This window comes from Mesocricetus auratus, unplaced genomic scaffold, assembly GCF_017639785.1.
Source record: "Mesocricetus auratus isolate SY011 unplaced genomic scaffold, BCM_Maur_2.0 Super-Scaffold_100013, whole genome shotgun sequence".
In the NCBI taxonomy this organism is placed as follows: domain Eukaryota; kingdom Metazoa; phylum Chordata; class Mammalia; order Rodentia; family Cricetidae; genus Mesocricetus; species Mesocricetus auratus.
This window is the reverse complement of record NW_024429196.1, coordinates 5272714-5292032: the sequence shown is the minus strand read 5'-3', so window position 1 is coordinate 5292032 and position 19319 is coordinate 5272714. Positions and strand designations below refer to the sequence as shown.

Here is a 19319-nt window from a genome sequence, read left to right as displayed (position 1 = left end):
TATCTGATACTGTGACATTGTTCAGAGGATTTCCAGTCCCCAGAAACAGATCTATACTTCAAGTGACCAGAGATTACAATAGAGATCATTTAAGGCCTCGACACAAACCTCATTTTAAAGTTCAAGGATGCTGGTTGTACAAGAAGGAACAAAATAAAACAAAAGGCTCCTTTCAAGGATGTGGTTCTGCTCTCCACAGGGTGACCTCCACAGCAAGACAACAGTATCCGTGACTACGGCTTTTCCTACAGTACTCCCAAAGATGTCCAATCAGCTACTCCGTGAGCTTCACTGTGAATGTCAAGTTCAAGGAGGGCATCTGGCTGGAAGCTTGCCCTTGAGTTTCAATCATTTCAGATCATTTCTCTGCCCCTGTCCAGTGCACAACCAGCTTGCTTAAGCAAGTATCAAAGAGCAGAGAGCACCAAATGGCCATCTCCACTTTGGTGAGCCAACAGGGATTTGCATAGTACAACCACATTCTGGGAAAGAAGGAACTGTGGCAACCTGGGAGATAGTACAGCCATTAAAGCATTTGCCACACCTAAGTTCAATCTTCAGAACTCATGTAAAAATTCTGGGTATGGTGCCACGCATTTACAATTCCAGTGCCAGGGAGGCAGAGACAGGTGGATCTCTGGGGCTTGCTGGCCAGTCTAGCGTAACAGGCAAGCTCCAGGCCTGTGAGAGACTCTTGTCTCAAAAGTAAATGGTGCACCGCCCCAGAGAGATGACACCTGAGGTGGATCTCTGAACTCTGTGCTCACATCCATGTGGACATGCATACACACGCATGCACGCACACACACCTGCTCGCACACACACACACACACACACACACACACACACACACACACGACAGTTACTCACAGGAGCACTGATGGGTCACTGCTCTGCCGGCTCAGATGGTAGGACAGTGCAACCAACAGGCCACAGAAGGCTGAAAACAGTGCTGGGATGTGCTGTGTGCTCCAGGGCTCCTGCGGAGAGACAGCAGACTGCTTGAGAGATTGTGCTGTGTGCTCCAGGGCCTACAGAGAGACAGCAGACTGCTTGAGAGATTGTGCTGTGTGCCCCAGGGCCTGCAGAGAGACAGCATACTGCTTGAGAGATGTGGTGGCGAGCCTACATTACGCAGTGGCCTTCATGTGCAACGAGTGAGCCACCAGGCTTTCTCAGGCATCAGGTACTGAACATGGGGTATGTGCTGCCACCTGTATGAGCAGGGGTGTGGCACTGGTGCATTACAACAGCTACAGTAACCATATCCACTGTGGAATGATGCCCTCCAAGCAAACTGTCACTGTCACCTTTTGTTTTTTTATTTTTTTGAGACAGGGTCTCCTGAAGCCCAGGATGGCCTCAAAATCACTGTGTAGCTGAATGTACAGTTCTCCTGTTTTTACCTTCTGAGGGCTGAAACTCCAGGCCTGCACCACCATGCTTGGTATTATAGAATGACAAAGGTGGAAGCTGGGCCTTCAAGCAAATGCTCTCCCAACTGAGCTACATTCCCAAGAGCCACTGACATCTTAGTCAGAGCAGTTGTGGTTACCTGCCACAGTGAGGGTGTCATTGGGCCCTCACTGAAGATTTCGCCATACCTTCCTACAACACCCTCCCAGCTATATGGCATTCCATCCCAGCAGCATGGGATCTCAGGAGATGCTGTGTGTGCTCTCAGGAGATACTAGAGAATATAGGACATGGAAGGATGACTGAGGCAGTTATGGAGAAAGCATCACCCATGCCAGGATGGGGATTTTCTGTGATGTGGTTGTTTGGGGGTCTTCTGTACTCCTGTAAGTAATCCCTCTCCCAGGCCTTGTAAGTAACCCAAAAAGACTCTTTGGTTCCTAGACTAGGGTTGGGCAGACTTGTTTCTTCCATCTGTGTTACTGTCCTATCTGTAGTGAATAGACATTTGTCCGAATCTCCCCCGGAAAAGTCAATGCAGCAATAGGCAACAGGGATGTCTTCAGCTTCATTGTAACCCTACAATGTTGGCTGTTGGTGTTCCTTGTTTATACTGTACTTCTAGATTTCACCAAGAGGCCATGTCTGACTGTGACCTCAGATGCTGTGTATCTCACAAGAGCACAAGAGCACATCATTAAGTGATGTGTGGCCTGATATCCACATATATCTGCTTTATCCCTGGTCAGGCTCATCAACAGCAGGTACCCCATCTCACCCCAGCTGTTCTCAGCACCTTGTTCAAGGCCCTGCCATGAAAATCATTTAATAAGACTATGTGGTGGTGGCACACACCTTTAATCCCAGCAAGGTAGATCTCTGAGTTCAAGGCCAGTCTGGTCTACAGAGTGAGTTCCAGGACAGCCAGGGCTACACAGAGAAACTCTGTCTTGAAAATAAAACAAAAACAAGAAAAGAAGGAAAGAAAAGAAAATCATTTAGCTGGGCGTTGGTGGCGCACACCTTTAATCCCAGCCCTCAGGAGGCAGAGGCAGGTGGATCGCTGTGAGTTCGAGACCAGCCTGGTCTACAAGAGCTAGTTCCAGGACAGCCTCCAAAGCCACAGAGAAACCCTGTCTTGAAAAGCAAAACAAAACAAAAAAAGAAAATCATTTAATTAGCATGAAAGGACCAAGCAATGAGCAATTCTGAGCAAATCACCCCCAACACTCACACATACACCTTACGATTCAGACCTGAGACTGGGAGGGGTGGTTAGCTAGTCACTGGTTAGTTTCAACTGCCAACTTGGCAGCCCCTAGAACCACCTGGGAAGAGTCTTACTAATGAATTATCTGAATCAGACTGACCTGTGGGCATGTCTGTAGGAACTGTCTTGATGGTTAATTGGTGTAAGAAGACCCATCCACCCTGGGCGGCACCATTCCATAGGTTGGAGGCCCTACCCCGCATAAGAGTTAAGAAAGCCAGCCGAGTAGTAAGCAAACAAAGGTCTGCATGCTTATTCTCTCTGCTCTTGGCTGTGCCTGTGACACTTTGAGCTCCTGCCTTGATCTCCCCACAATAATGGACTGTAACCTGGCTTGTCAGCCATACTAACCTTGTATTTCCCTAAGCTGCTTTTGGTCAGTGTACTTTATCACAGCAACAGAAATGACACTAGGACAGATGGTTTGATCTGTGTGTATATAAGTACAAAGATGACTGGCCTTCAGTGGGGCAGACAGTGGTTGGAAGCCTGGACTCTGACTCTGAACTGAAAAAAAAACAAAACAAAACACTTGCTGATTCCTCCCAGTAAGGAGAAAGCCTGATGAACTTGTCCAAGAAGACTCACCTATGGGGTTGTCAGAATCCTATCCATGAGGAACTGTGTATAAAACATCAGTCAGTAGCTCATACAAAACGCATAGCAGATGCTGGCTGTTACTGGATGCTTCCTAAGTATAGGGAAGGACGAAGGAATTTGCTAAAATCACATGCTTGAGAAAGTCAGGCTGGGCAATGCAGTATAGTAGCTTTCTCTTGGAAAAAAAAAGAAAGGGAAGAATTTTGGTGTGTGCCAATGTCTTGTTCCTCCATTCTACAGTGCAGAACAGACGTGACGTGACCCTGCTAGGAGGGGATGTTGTTTACCCAAGCTCTACTGTCTGCACCAGCTGGATTGGGTCACTGTCAGCTGTGGCACCTGCACTAAGAGCAAGTCTTTCCTTGAAGCAGAAACAACAGCTCCCAGGGTGATGCCCAGACAGAATGAATGGCGGGTGGCGATAGGGGTGGAACGTGGGATGGACATTTCTTCAAGTACATAAGAGCGAAGTGAGCCTCCATATGACCCCACTGTCTCACTCCTCTGCATATGGCCAAGGAAACTCCATTCCCTCCCATAGAGATGTCTGCACCACATGCTTATTGCTGCTTTGACGGCTAGCTAGAGCAAGGAATTAAGAGTCAATCCAGTTGTCTATCAACAGATAAATGGATGAATGGACGGGACAATATATATACGTATCATCCCTAAAGAAGAATGTGAGCAAAGTGGTCCAGGATGGTGTACTGTTTCCAAGCCAAAGGGTGAGGTGGGCAATGTGAGGCCTAAGCCTTAAGCAAGGAGATGGGGAGGACAGGGAGGTCGGGAGGCGGAAGACACAAGGAAATGTAGGCGTACGAGACGTCCTTTATTCACCCAAGGCAAGGCCACCACACAGACCACAGGGAAGCAGGTACACAGGCAAACATATACAGACAGGCTTGCGGAGACTCTCACCTCTAACCTCAATGTTTATATTTCCGTAAAATCACGCAAATGTAGCGCTTTGCCAGAATTGGTTATCTATCAGATTATGTCACTGTTTACTCTGAGTGCCCAAATATTCAGTGTGAGCCACCTTTAGCTGACTCATACTGGATATATATTATGAGTGTCATGTTTTCTTTAATCAGCCCTTCAGGCAATGTCTAGGCATCCTCACCCCAGGTATGGGCTTGCACATTTTAAAGCCTAATCTCAGACATTGCTCAATTCCTCCCTAGGAGAAGCCCAGCTTCCCAGTTCCTACAGATGGCGGAAGGAGACTGCAGCTCTCTTGGGGCTCCCTCCTGGAGGAGTCTTCCCTCCACGGGTACATGAGTTGGTGTGTGGTTTCAATGGCGGTAGATGTGTGTGCATGTACAAGCATTCACATATGTGCATGTTTTCACGCACCCTCTGCCCCACACTCATACACATATACAGCAGTTTCTCCAGAAAGCAAGGACAGGAAGGCTGCTTGGCCACCAACATGAATTGCTCCTTCATGTGCAGAGAGCCAATATTCCCCACTCTGTTAGCTTCAAGAAAGACCATTCTAGAGTTGTAAGGGGTCTCCAGGTTGAACTGGTTTTAGCCCCTCCAGATGCTGAGTGGGTAAGAAGGCAGGAAGAATGTAAGATGCCAGCACATGGTGAGATGGCCATCATCAGTCAGCTCAGCATCCGGCCCCTGGCTCTGTGTCCCCAGAACCTTAGATGTGTGCATAGAGCATTGCATTGCATGGAGAACGTGAGTACCTCATTGAAGGATGGTGCTGAGGCTTAAGGGGTTTGCTGCCACAGAGCATCAAGGAAGCCATAGGCTCTAAGGAGCCACGTGTGTCATATCCGATGTGATTTTTAAAAAGACCAAATGGAAGCAGGTGAAGGCATTTAACTGTTACTTGTAGACAAAGAAGGGAATATTGAGATTTTCAGAAAAAAAATCAAGTGGCCTGAGAAGGATTTTGAAGTCGACCATCCTTGTGCTCTGTGCAAGGCATTTGCCTGTGAGCTCTGAAGCCACAATGCCTTGCTCCTACAAAGAGAAACAGAGGTGGGGTGGGGGTGGGAGCTTTGCTGACATTTCCAGGAGGTGGGGAGGTGCTAAAATAAACTTCCATATTTGAATCATGTATATTTTAGTCTTGAATTTATTTACACAAGGCAGGGGTGGGTAGTGGCTTACACTAAAATCCTAGCTCACAGAAGGCTGAGGCAGGAGCATGGCCGTGAATTTCAGGCCAGTCTAGGCTACAATATGAGACCCTGTCTTTAAAACAAAAGATTTTACATTTATTTTCCTCATAGTCACACATATACACAGTCACACAAATGAATGCAGATTTCAAAGGGAGATCAGATTTTATTTTGTTCTTTAAAGATTTGTTGGTGTGTGCGTGTGTATGTGTGTGTATGTGTGTGTGTGTGGTGTGTGTCCAGTGCCAGCCAAGGTCAGAAAAGAATATTGGATCCTGGAGATAGCTACACGTGGTTGGGAGTCACCTTACATGGGTGCTGGAAATGGAACTAGAGTCCTCTGGAGGAGCAGCCAGTGTTCTTAACAGCCAAGCCTTCTCTCCATCCCAGGAGATTGGGCTTTAAACCATCTATCACTCATGGATAATGAAGCATCCGCCACAGGATTGTTTGCTTCAAAACGAACGCCCGTAATTGCCTTACGATGTGTCTCATGGGCCCCTAAATTGGAGAGGCTATGGATTGATGAGAGCTGGTTTCATAAAGCTCCCCTAGGTTTTGAAATATTTTTATGAGGCAGGAATAAAACCGTCTAATAGCCTGACAGTCCTGCCGCGAGGTTCATGTGCGCTGGGGCGGGGTGGGGGGGGGTGTGCTTAGGCGAGAACGTGGAGGGCAGTTGAGCTTGCAAAAAAAGCACTCTGAAGAGGGCTGGTTTCAGCATTGTCTCCCTGAGAAACTCAAGGCAGCTTTTAAGATGGAATTTACAGGCAGGCTGGCTAAGAGCCTGCGAATGAACGGAATACAAACTGATCCAAGTCTCACTCCTGGGCTTCTCAGATCGGATTTAAATGTGTTGTTTGAAGAAATAAGTTTCCCATAGCCCATTAAATGGGTGTTTCTGAGATCCGCACACTTGAATTCTGACATAGTGTCTTTTTCTGACTCTTTTTTCCTTGAAGCTCATCTAAAGAGAAGCCCTGAAGTAGGACTCCAGAGAGACAGTAAGATCCCAGGTTTCACCAAGGCCTTGAACTGTGTACTGGGTACACACTAGGCCAGTGGTTCTCAATCTGTGGACCGTGACTCCTTAGGGATTAACAATCCTTTCTCAGGGGTCACGGAAGACCATCGGAAAATACGCATTTACATTACGATTCAAAACTGTAGCAAGATTAGTTATGAAGTAACAACAAAGTAATTGTATGGTTGGAGTCATGCAACATAAGGAGCTGCATTACAGGGTTGCAGCTTTAGGTAGCTTGAGAACCACTGCTCTAGGCTATGAGCTCTCATTGTTCCCCATGGCAGCTCCTGATTCCTGGTGGACCTCTGACACCCTCAGGGGCTGCCAGCACCTAGCAGTCATTCAGGATTTGCCCAGTAAACAAACTAATGAGCATGTTAACAAATGTGGCAATACCTTCATCCATCAGTGAGCATGAAGAGGAGATGCAGATTTCACCATGGGTTTTATGCTGGTGGTAAACACCATATGTTTATGAGTCAAAATGATATTTCGCTTTTAGGGGTGGATGTTTAAGAAAACCGGGGTGATTATCTAGTCAGATGGAACGATGTGCCCCAACCCTACGTAGATGGATAAGTACCTGCGTGCATGTACACACACACGCACACACACACACACACACACACTCCCACTCACATGAACTCACACACATACTTCTTGGAAAACTGGCATTTTCTTTCCCAGTCTTCAGTTACCAATAAATTTTCAATCCAAGACTTTATACAACACCTTCTATGTGACACTCGCTTCAGTAGGAAAACAGAGACTAAAATGAAGCCTAAAATAAATATGGGCAGGAGAGATGGCTCAGCCCATAAAGGTGCTTACTGTGCAAGCGCAGTGACTCAAATTCTATCCTCAGAATCCACAATTCTGAAAGTTGTCCTCTAACCTTCACATGTGTGCTGTAGCACGTGTGTCCACACATACCATGCATGTACAGTAATAAACGAAGAGTAAACATTGTAAATTTCAGCCTGTGACTTCCAGGTGCTCTGAATCAAAATGGAACCCATGAAGAGTGTCCACAGCCAACCAGCAGCACTGGCTCAGTACCTAGCAGCCACCTAATTGGCTTTAGAGGGTGCTGCGTCTTCTGCCTCTCAGGACCCTGGAAGGCAGATGCCACCCATTCACTGTCCTGGTGGCTGTGAGCCTACATGGTTTATAGCATTGATTATACACAGACACCAGCCTGTGGTGAGGACTAACAAGCCAACACCATCCCCCAGTCTCTGCAGGAGAGAAAGATAAACTGTCAGGGGTACAGATTTCCTCTTGTATTACCACAGGCATTACCTGGGATTGGCACTTTCTGATTGGCAGGCTGGCTGGTCAATGCACTCCATGGATTTGCCTGTCTCTGCCTCTCAGTGCTGGGTTTATAGGCATGCACCACCATACTAGACTTTTATACACTCTCAGATCCTAATGCTTGCAAGACAAGCACTTACTGACTGAGCTACCTTCCCCGCCATGTTTTCTAATACATCATTGATAGTATTACTTCACTGTCAGCCAGCATCACCACAACCATTAGCTATTTATGCTCAGCAGCTGCCGTCCATGTTCATTTTCTTCTTCCTTCCTTCCTTCTTCCTTCCTTTCTTTCCTTCTTTCTTCTTCTTCTTTTGGTTTTTCGAGACAGGGTTTCTCTGTGGCTTCAGAGGCTGTCCCGGAACTAGCTCTTATAGACCGGGCTGGTCTCGAACTCACAGCGATCCACCTGCCTCTGCCTCCTGAGGGCTGGGATTAAAGGCGAGGGCCACCACCACCCGGCCCATGTTCATTTTCTACTGCAGTGTGACCAGCTGCCCCAGAATTGGCATCTTGCAGCAGCACTGGTGCACAGCACTGTAGTCTCCGAGGTTGGGTTCTCTGCTTGAGGTCTCACTAGGCTAAAACCAGTGTGAATGAACCTCTGATCTTTTCTGAGATATGAAGCCCTCCCTCTGGGCCAGCAGAATTCACTTTCATGTAGCTGCAGGATAATAGTCCCTCTTTTCTGGCTGCCTGGCCGCTGGGACACATTCTGGCTTTGAGGCCACACTCAGGTGCTGGCCACATGGCTCTTTCCTGAGCCATTGAGAAGGCACTGAATTCCTCAAAACCACATACCAGGCCTCCACTGTGTCTCTTTCCTCTTTAGACCCTTGCCCCCTCCTTTAAAAGGTTCCTCTGATGGGCCAGAGCTACCCAGGACAAACTCCCTTTCAAACTATATGCTAGTTTAAACCAATTTCTCACTTGGAGATCCTACTCATGTCTACAAAATCTCTCTTCACTGCCCATGCTGCCTACACTCCAAGGGAGGAAGCTGTTCAGATCCTGGAGGCCAGGCAGCCTTGAAACACCACAGACCACCCTGACTGACTGGAACCCTCCAGCTACTCTCCCCAGATTTTTCCCCTTTCAAACAGAGTAACCGGCCTCTCTCAAAGGAGTGACTATATTATAAAGGAACACCTGTGCTCCCCTCTGCCTATCAGGCTGTGGGAAGGATAGACGACATGAAATTAGAATTTCCCCAGGGATCTCCTGCTGGGAGAAGGAGGCCCAATACTCAGAGGAAAAGCTAACCTCCTGGAAAAAACCATTTAGAACTTGCCAGCCGGCCTTAACAGAGAGACTCAGAGCAGAGGCAATGGTGGGCAGGACCATGGCCTGGCTGGATTGCTTAGTTATGCATAACTCAAAGATGGACTTGGGGATACCTGGATCTTTTTGTCCCACTTCTAAATGTGCCCACATTGAATAAATGTCCCTTTTCTGCTTTCAATATTAATTTGGCTCTTTTAAGTTGGCTTATGGAGGACTGGCAGCTGACCCTAAGTCCAGTAGCACCAACGTCCTCATGAGGTGGTTTCACTAATTACTTGTAAGTGGGGAAAAAAAACCTGTGAATTATGTATAAGCCCTGAGCAATGCACCACAGTACCCCGGGCTTCAAGTTCAAGTTCATGTTTGGAACCCAGAAATGCTAGAATCACCCTTGCCTATTAGGGAATGCGATAAAAGACAATGAGCAGACACTAGGGAAATGCTTCTGGAAACTCAAGTTCCACAGATGGGCAGGTGTCTCATCTGCCTGTGAATTGTCCTTCTGATGAGCAAGGCTGTTTACACTTCACAGGGGTAGGGAGGACAGCTGAGGTCAGCAGTCAGCAGAGGTGCCCTGTGATGCTCATCACCTCATTTAGGGGTTCCCCCTGGAGGAGGTAATGTACACACCAGTGCCCCGCCCCCCCAAAAAGACCAATATTCTAGAACTATGGGTTTTTTTTATAGATCTATAATTAGACTTTAAATCCTGAGTGCAGGGAAACGCTGCGGTTCAGGCTGCAGTACTTGAATGCTGAGGAGTGGGGGAAGGGAGGGGGCTCCTACAAGCCATTGTTGCACTTGGGAAGCATTAAATTGTAACAATGTGCTTCAGCTTCTGGGCCCTCTCACCAGCAATAAAGCAGAATTTCTTTGTAACAGATAATAAAAAATAGCAATCTAGGTTTACCTAGACAAATAGAAATCCTGGCTAATTAACTGCCGAGCCATTTCTCCAGGGAGCAAATATTCTAGTGGCTTCTGTGTGTCACTGTCAAATATGTAAGTCATTGAAGGGGCCTGCTTTATGTGATTTGCAACTATCTCAGACGAGCCAAAGAGAATATGAGATTAAAAGATGAATCATGTTTTCCTCCCCTCATTAATATTCCAGAGGGCAAAGTCAACTCACGCCCCTCCCCATCTACTTCTACCAAATGGTAATGAGGCCCGACAGGGAAACTCGGGGGGACACCTAAGAGAAAGGTGCCCCCACCCTAGGATTTGCTTTGTGCTTCTTGCTGGCTGTCAGTGAACAAGCTTCAACATTACTGATAAAATTGAAATTGTCTAGAGAGGCTGTTCTTTCCAAAAGGCATCTAAAACAAGGAGGCTAGAAAGGTCACATAAGCCAAGCTGACTCAGACCCAGACGTTCAAGACCCTGACTTTTGCCTCCTCAGCATAAGCATAATCCTTAAACTCAAATCAGGTCCTTCATAACCCGCCTCAAAGTTTCATTCACAGAAGGAAATCCTTTAAGAGAAATAAGGAAATCAGCTCATACACTAAAAGACCAATTGGAACGTCACTTTCCTTGTAAACTTTGCTTACTCCTTTTTCTGGGTATAAATTACGTCCTGTGAGAGAGGGAACCTCCCAAGAGTCCAATCACACATAGCCTTTGTTGAGGCACTTGGGGGTGCCTCTCTCTTGAGAAGCTCACAGCTATGCCTTAGGAGTACACTGCAGTTTTCCTATGTAATTTTCTTTTTAAATGTTCCCCTATGTATCTAGCCTCATCTCTCTGCTCAATAGACTGGTACCTCTGTCACTCTGACATGACCTGGAATTCTTTTCTGTGTTGTTGGCGAGGACCAGGCTTGACCACCATAGGCAACAATAATAATTAATCAAGGCAATAAACACATGCTAAGACTTAGCTAGAGAGAGACAGGCAGCTGACATGTAGCCATTGTTCATGAGGACCCAACTCATCCATCACACTTGTCTTAGGGTTTTTATTGCTGTGGATGAAACGCCATGAGCCAAAAGCAAGTTGGGAGGAACGGGTTTATTTATTGTACCCTTCCACAGAACTATTAATCACTGAAAGGAGTCAGGGCAGAAACTCAAACAGGACAGGAAGCTGGAGGCGGGAGCTGATGCAGAGGTCATGAAGGAGTGTCGCTTATTGGTTTGTTCCTCACTGCTTGCTCAGCCTGCCTTCCTATAGAACCCAGGACCATCAGTGCAGGAATGGCACCACCCACCATGGGCTGGGCCCTCCTACATCGATCACTAATTTTAAAAAATGTCTCTCAGTCAGATCTTATGGAGGATTTTTTCTCAATTGAAGTTCCCTACTTTGAGATAACTCTAATTTGTGTGCCGAGCTGACAGAAGATTATTCAGCACAACCCTGAAGAGGATATAGAAAGTACAACACCCATGGTAGCCACAGAGTAAGCACAATGGTGTAGAGAAAGCTCCACAGGGAACCACCACAACCCCAGCTCTGGGTTGGGCATGTGATGGCTGTTCTTCGTTGTCAACTTGACTACTTCTGCAATTAACAAAAGCCCAAGTAGCTGGGTAAACCCGTGAGGGATTTTTTTCTTAATTAAATCATTTGAAGTGGGAAGACCAACTTGTAATCTGGTTCTTTTGAGGCGGGAAGACACACCTTTGATCTGGGCCACACCTCCTGCTGGTAGCCTATATAAGGGCGTGGGAGAAGGAAGCTTGTTCTCTGCCTGCTTGCTCTCATTCTCACCAGCAAGTCCTTTCCTTCACTGGCATCACAGTCTACTTCTTCGGGATTCCAGAGTACACTGAGGACCAGATGAGGCATCAGGATTTTTGAACTTTCCTTTGGTAGACAGTCATTGTTGGAGTAGCTGGACTACAGATTGTAAGCCAATCTAATACATCTCATATATATGGGCGTGTGTGTGTGTGTGTGTGTGTGTGTGCGCGTGTGTGTGCATGTGTGTGTTCATTATAACAGTTCTGTTCCTCTAGAGAACCCTGACTAATGCAGACAGTATTTGTAAAAGATGGGTACACTTTCCTTCCCTCCCCAGGACCGCTGTGTGAATTTACTAACCATATTTTGTCAATTCACAGCATTTAATAGGTGCCACATCTCACATCAGAGAACCAATGTGGGACTATTTGAAAACTCAGTCTCACAGATGAGAAGGGAGAAATGCAAATTGCTTTATTGTTTTTCCAAAAGGTGTTTAAAAAGACAACTAGGGTCATTACTATTCTGTTACTATTTGTCAGTTGTTCCATGCTATGCAAGAGAAGCCAGTACCATCCTCAGGAGAAACAGATCTCGCTGAGTACCTCCTCATTAGAAGCCTGCCTCAACACTCTGGAAACCTCAGATCTAGAAAGCATTTGGTCCCAATGCTGAGAAGGCCATGGCCTGGCAGAAGGGCTACCTACAAGGTCCTCAGCTCCTGTTTCTGCTGCTGCAGGCAATGACTAGCGGCTGTTTCTCCTTCACCCATTTCTTCCTACTCCCAAACGAGCCAATTTTTCTGGTTTGACTTTCTTCCATTTTGGATGTTATTTGCTGACTTCCTCTCATTTTTCCACTAGAAATATAGGATTACTCAGACCCTTGTAAATACACAGATTTGATCCACAGCCATGCTGTGTGTGCATGCATGATTGGGCCATATGTGTGCAACAGTTACACTTCTCACAGGATGTCCTGGGCTTCCGACATCTGTACTTGTCTAATTTCCTCACCATCCTTCATTTCCTTGGCTATGCCCCAGACTTTGCTCTTCTTAGTCTGGGGAACTTGGCTGTCCCCTCCCATACCATTCCCTGGTCCACATAGCTTCATGGAAGCATTCCTCCCCCACACCATATCTGAGGTGCTACCTCCGACAAAAGCAAAATGAGTACATGGATTATACTGGCTCCCATGACCATTAGAAGTCCTTCTGATGGCCCTGACCATCGCAGGGATACCCTAGGATAAACCAGGCACTGAGATAACCTATCTCCAAACTCAGCCACGTCCCCTTTACAATTATAGAATTTTCTTTACAACTGAAAAGAGATCTGATTAAAACAATATGCTGAGTGGCACAGGCTACGGTCACCACCATGGTGTGTCTGCACACTTACCTTCACGGCACTAAAGCAGAAGGCATGGAGCAGGGCTGCTACCAAGACACTCCGGCCCACACTGTACACAGCTGATGTGATTCCGGAAACAGCTAGAGTACAAACATCATCACAGATTACTAGATGAGCGCTTCTCAAAATTAGTAGAGGTGTAAGGAAGGAGAAGGGCTATGGCTTTCAGTATAAGCTGCCTGGCACAGGATCCATTCAAAGACACTGTCACTTAGTGTGGGGAAGATTGTGACCATGGAATTGACTATCCATGGCACTAAAGGTCAGTCGGGTCATGTGTCTTTTGGGGGAAAGATTTTTCAAGGCTCATATGTATTCTCACAACACACATCCACAACACTACAGACACAAGTGCATGCTGACCTATTCCTCCAATGATACATGTGCATGCTCACACACACATATGCATGTGCAAATGTGTACACACACATGCACTTTTTCTAAAGAATAGTTTTAAGGGGCCCCACTCACTCACTCACTCAAAATCAAGGGAAACCCTTCCCTTCCTTGTATCTTTGCTTATTCCTTTGATGGGCCATTTCTGGTTCTATGGAACATAGAAATTCCAAACTAAAGCAGGTTTGGAGCTCAACCTCCTAGGGTTAGGCCCCCATCCTCTGTCCCTGGGACCCCCAGACCTTCCCAGGAATAGCAGGTGCAAAGACTCACCTGACCCTCCAAACAGCAGCATGTCAACTTGTTCCAGAAGGTAGGTGCAGAAGGTGTTGATTTGTGGGAAGAGTCCCAGGAGGGAGATCACAGGGAAGCAACATAAGAATACTGGAAAAGAACAGACCAAAGGCAGCGATGAGCTAGGGGTGGGCTAATCATGGCCACGTTGTGGTTGTAATGTGGCTGCCTTTCCCCTTTCAGACTCTTCACCACACCTAGGGAAACTGAGGCAACAAGGACTCCTCTCAGCCAGGCCACTAGAGGATGAGAAAAAAAACATAGCAAGTGCATTATCCAGGGCTGATCACACAGACAGTTTGGGACCTAAGGGAGAGCTTGGGGGTGGAGGAGGGAGGAAGATGCCATGCCTGCAGCTCCAAAGAATGGAATCAGACCTGGGGAGATAGGGAGGGCAGTTAGAGGACAGGGAAAAGTCCAGAAAGATGTGCAAATTCAGAGGGAAAAAAATCCATACTTGTGTTAAAGATCCGCAAGACCAAACACTCCTGACTAGAGATTTCTGGTCTTGGAGACATGGGATGTTACAGAGCCAAGGCCACACTGCCCTGGCCTAGTTTTAGTCCCCCACAAGAATGATTCATCAATCACCCAATATCTTCTCATCAAATAAAATCTTTAAAATGTGTTCTTAGCAAACCCCTAGCTTCTAACAACCCCAAACGAATGCTGTTCAGGTAACATTTGAAACCTGTAACAGAGTTTGTCCTACTTTGCTGCAACTTGTCTGTCTGGGGTCCTCACAGACATAATTGCTAAAAAAATGCATGTGGCTCCTGAGAACCTGACTCTGGCTCCATCTTTTGCACAGGAAGGAATAACACACAGCTGTTGTGGCAAAACAGTTCTCCTCCAAAGAAATGAGCCAGATGTGAGTGACTCTGGCCCGGGAACACAGATACAGGTTGTCGCAGAGGTTTTGTCATGGAAGTAGTTACATGGGGTTTTATTAGTGATAGAACAAAGGTCCATTGGCTGACCACATTGTGTATGTGCATGCATGTTTGTGTATGTTTGGAGGGGTGCGTGTGCATGTTGAGTATATGTGTGTGTAGAGAGCCCAGTGGTTGACCTCAGCTATCATCTCCCAGGAACCACCTTACCTTGTTTGTTCACAGTCTCTTATTACCTGTGGACTAGCCTACTTGGTGAGGGTCAAGACAGCTGTTGTCCCTGGAATCTCACTCTGCAGGCCTCACCACAGCTGTGAGCTGCCTCTTCTGACATGGAAATGGCAAGCAGAGCCTTAATGCATAGTGAGGCAGACACTACCCCCAAGAGGAAACCCTGTGGACCATTCCCTATGCTCTGGCTGTAGCCCAGGGAGGGCCAGCTCCATGTGGCTCTGGTGGAGGGATCACTGCATGTCATGTGTATTTAGCTCTTGCTTATTTTGTCCTTTTACTGTGTGTTCCTCACTCTGGGTTTTCTTGTGTCTCCTCCAAAAGATGCTGAAGTCCTAAACTCATCTCTGATCACTGTGTCTTAGTTGCAGGTGATGTAGTCAAGACCCTCCTGGGTCCCTTGTGGCCCTAAACCAATGCGAAGGGTCTCCTTTGAAAGGGAATAATTGGGGCTGGAGATGTGACTCAACCAATAGAGTTCTTGCCTACCATGCATGACACTTGAGAGGTTCAATTCCCTGCACCCCATAAAATGAAGCATGGTGGCATATGCATATAATCTTAGCACCCAGGAGGCTGAGACAAGATCATGGACACAAGTTAAAGTCAGCCTGGTTTACCTCAGGAGAACCCTGCCTCAAGATAAATAAATAAACAGAACACAATGCAATAATTTTAAAAATACAGTAAAGGTTAGTGAGATGGCTCAGTAAGTAAAAGCCCTTGTTGCATAAATCTGATGACCTGAGTTTGACCTCTGGAATTACTGGTAGGAGAAAAGCAACTCCTAAAAGTGGATCTCTGAGTTCCACACATGTGCTGTGCTGTGGAATGGGCCAGTACACACATACACACACACACACACACACACACACACACACACACACACATACACACACACACACACACAGAGCATACATATACACACCACACACACAAACACAACACACACTATATACACACACCATACACATGCACACATAACACAAACACACACACAAATTAAAATTAAAAAACAAACAAACAATAACAATGAAAAGGCAAAGTCTGGTCCTGGAGACAGACAAGCAGATGGGGAGAGGCTGCGCCGTCCCGGAGGGAAGATGCCCAGCTGGCACCTTACTCTTGGACCCCAGCTCCTGGGCTGTGCGCTTCTGTTTTCCTTTACACCCAGTCCCGACAGGATGTCACCACAGCCCAGGAAGGTCTCTTCTGACAGGAAACGAGCCCCAGAAACCAGCGCACGCCTTTTCTCTCCTGCTAATCTTACAGTCCTTGTTTCTCCTTCTCTCCTAGCTGGCCCTGGATGTGACAGTGGCGAAGAGGCTGCTGGGGGCACAGTGACCTTGAATTGCCCTTGACGCCCCCTACAAAGTCAGAAAAACCCTCTCAGCACCTGCCTCTTCTGCTTTGTTCTTACTCATTTTCCAGTCGTTTCACGCTCTGTGCAAATCAGAGCTTTTAACCCCCTCCCGCCTTACTCGAGGATTGCTATCCATAGTTTTCCTTTCATCTGAGCCACAGATACCATCTAGTCAGCTCCTGGGTTATTTATCACCCTTTTCACCCGTCACCGTTGAGGAACAGACAATATGTATTAGGAAGTTTTAAGGGGAGAAACGCATTTCAGGAGGGAGGTAAGGAAGCCGCATTCCCGGCCTCTCCCACACCCTGGAGGAATGGACTTGAAGAAAAACGAAAGGATAATGTCCAGTGGCCTATTTGGAGGCACAGGCTACTGCTAAACAAGTACCTCAGGCTCCAACCAAGCCTAGCCCTCCGTCCTTTGGTCCATAATAAACTCTCTGGTTCTCCTGCCATGGAAAGTGGGGTATGCCAGGAACTCAGGGTGCTGGCTTTCTGGGAGCAGCAAAGCAAAGCAAAACAAGAAGTGAGGGTGAGTGGAACCCAGACAGGAAAAGCAACTGGAAAATGAAATGCGTCAGCTTGGCTTCCCCGTAAGTCTCTCTTCCTTCCCCTCCCCTCTTTTCCTTCCCCGCCCCCTCCCTTCTCTTCCTCCCCCTCCTCTCCCCTTTTATTCTGTTTTATTGAGGGGGGGCTGTTTTTAACTTTATTGTCTTTTAAAACTAGGATCTCATGCAACTCAGACTGGCTTCCAATTTGCCATTTAGCCAACAGCAGCTGTGAACTCCCGATCCTCCTGCCAAGTTCTGGGGCCACAGGTCTGTCCCATCGCGACCAGCATCCTCAAGTCTCATTCTACAATTATCTGTAAACTATTTTTCTTAAGACGCCGGCTCTGAGGGTCCAGGGAGCTGTCTGTGATGTAGAGTGGGAAGCACTCCAAAACCCCATGTGCTCATTGGCTTCTGAAGCGCTCCATGACCACCTCTGTATTTCTTAGCTACTCCACTCCACCAAGGCTTATCTGGTGCCTGTGGCTTCCAGGCACTGAGCAGCCTGTAGCAGTTCAGTGGTGAGAGGCCAAGTGGGGTCTCCGCTTCATCTGCACTGAGGAGACAAGCTGGCTGGGGAGATGTGAATCAAATATGACAAGTGGAACCGGATTGCTGTCACATGGGTCAGGTGCTGCAAAATGGCCAGAGGATGGAAGGCGGAACTCAGGGAAAGGAACCACAGAGCAGAACACCGGTAGAGGGCTCTAGTCACAGCAGGACATCCTACAAGGAACAGAGGAGCAGAAGCCAAGCGCATGGGAGCTCCAGTTAGTCAGTGAATCCTTGTCCCTCTAAGAGGTGGAGCTAAAACCACTGGTCCACACTGGTGATCTGGGGGAAGGTACCCAAGAGGAACCCAAGGGAGAGGAGCATTTAGACACAGATATCTTCTCACATCCTTTCACATTTTCTGCCTCTGATAAACAGCTCATGTGACTTTGAGCTTCAGGGCTCTAACACCGCTACTTAAAAAAGGAAATCGACCAACCTATTGAATTAAATTAAAATCCCAAGGAGTATTCTAATGTGTGTCCATGTGCCCAGTCCTGACTACATATCTCTATCCGAGCTTCAGCTTCCCCCGCAGCTGGCAGGACCTTGGGAGGGCATGTTAAGTGGAGGAGAAAAGGCCTGATGGCCTTCCCGTGGCCTGTGACAGACTTCAAATAATGGTAGAGGAAGAGACATCAGCAGGGCTGGGGCCCTTGTTCTCATAGGAAGGCACTGGCCAATCTAATCAGGGGTCTTTTCCTTTTATTCTTCCATACTTCTGTTTCCTACTTGAACTTGAAGGTGTTCTGAAACATGTTCCCTAGGCCTTTGGCTTTAGGCTGCTTGGCTCTTCCATGGATATATAGGAAGTGAGTTTTCAGGAGGAAGCGTATGTATGTGTGCATATGGTGTATACTTGTATGTATAAATGAGTGTGTAAGCATGTGTGTGGTATGTTTATGTTTGTGTGTAGGTCTGTGTATGTATGTGAGTGTGTGTGGTGTGTTTGCATATGTGTCTGTGTGTGTATGTATGTATGTATGCATATCTGTGTGTCTATGCATGTATGTGACTGTGTGTATATGTGTGACATGCATCTGTGTAAAATCGGCTACAGATTCAGCAGGAAGAGAAAAGGGAAGGGACCAGTGAGGAAGGAGGTTTGAGGGCCACATCCCTACCCAGGTTTTCAACTATACAGGGCACAGAGAAAGTTCTTCACATACCTGGACACCTACCCCAGGACCACGGCAGAGATTCAGGGACCAGTCAGGGAGGTCAGGGAAAGAGTGACACTAATTCAAGACTAGGAGTGCTCATCAAGAAATGAACATCTTGATGGCAATGAGAGTCTCGGGGCAGTGACTTTGCCACTGTCTTTACAAGTGTGGGCAGTCACAGTCATCACATGTTCAATGCCATCACAACAATCTCCAGGTGTGTGCCAGAGTCTTTGGAGCTATGGATCAGCACTGCATAGACGTTTTGCAAATTGGTAACAGTAAGTCAATGCTGGTATGTGGCCCTTTTCTGTGTTCATACATGAATTCATTTAACATTACATGAGTTATAAGGTGGGTCACTTTTTTGACACTCCCCCCCCCCACTTCAGCAGAGTGTTGTTCACTTAGTAAGGTGTGATGGTTAGTGTGGTCAACTTGTTAGATCTGGAATCACCAGGGAAATTACTTAGCCTCTGGGCATGTCTGTGCCGGATGATGTTGACTAGGTTAATTGAGGCAGGAAGGCAGACCCACTCCAAAGGCAGGAGGGTCCGGTCCGTGGGGTGGGGTCCTGGGCTGTAGAAGATGAGGAAAGTGATGTGATCACTAGCATTCACTGCTCTTTACTTCCTGACTGCAGCTGTGATGTGTTCAGGTGCTTCGTGCCTGCAGCCTTGACTTCTCACCACCATGCTTTGAATGTGAGCCAA

At 47.1% G+C, this 19319-nt stretch overlaps 1 protein-coding gene across 4 annotated transcripts in view; it reads right to left on the bottom strand.

The window, feature by feature from the left end:
• The window catches only part of Pcnx2 (pecanex 2), a 173913-nt gene that overhangs the window by 99902 nt on the left and 54692 nt on the right, over positions 1-19319 (bottom strand). For all 4 annotated transcript variants that reach the window (XM_005064691.4, XM_013122036.3, XM_040755299.1 and 1 more), the window contains exons 14-16: positions 13831-13941; positions 13150-13241; positions 871-980 (exon numbers count right to left, since the gene is read on the bottom strand). In XM_005064691.4, coding sequence (XP_005064748.1) covers positions 871-980; positions 13150-13241; positions 13831-13941 — 313 coding nt within the window. The remainder of the gene's footprint in view (positions 1-870; positions 981-13149; positions 13242-13830; positions 13942-19319) is intronic.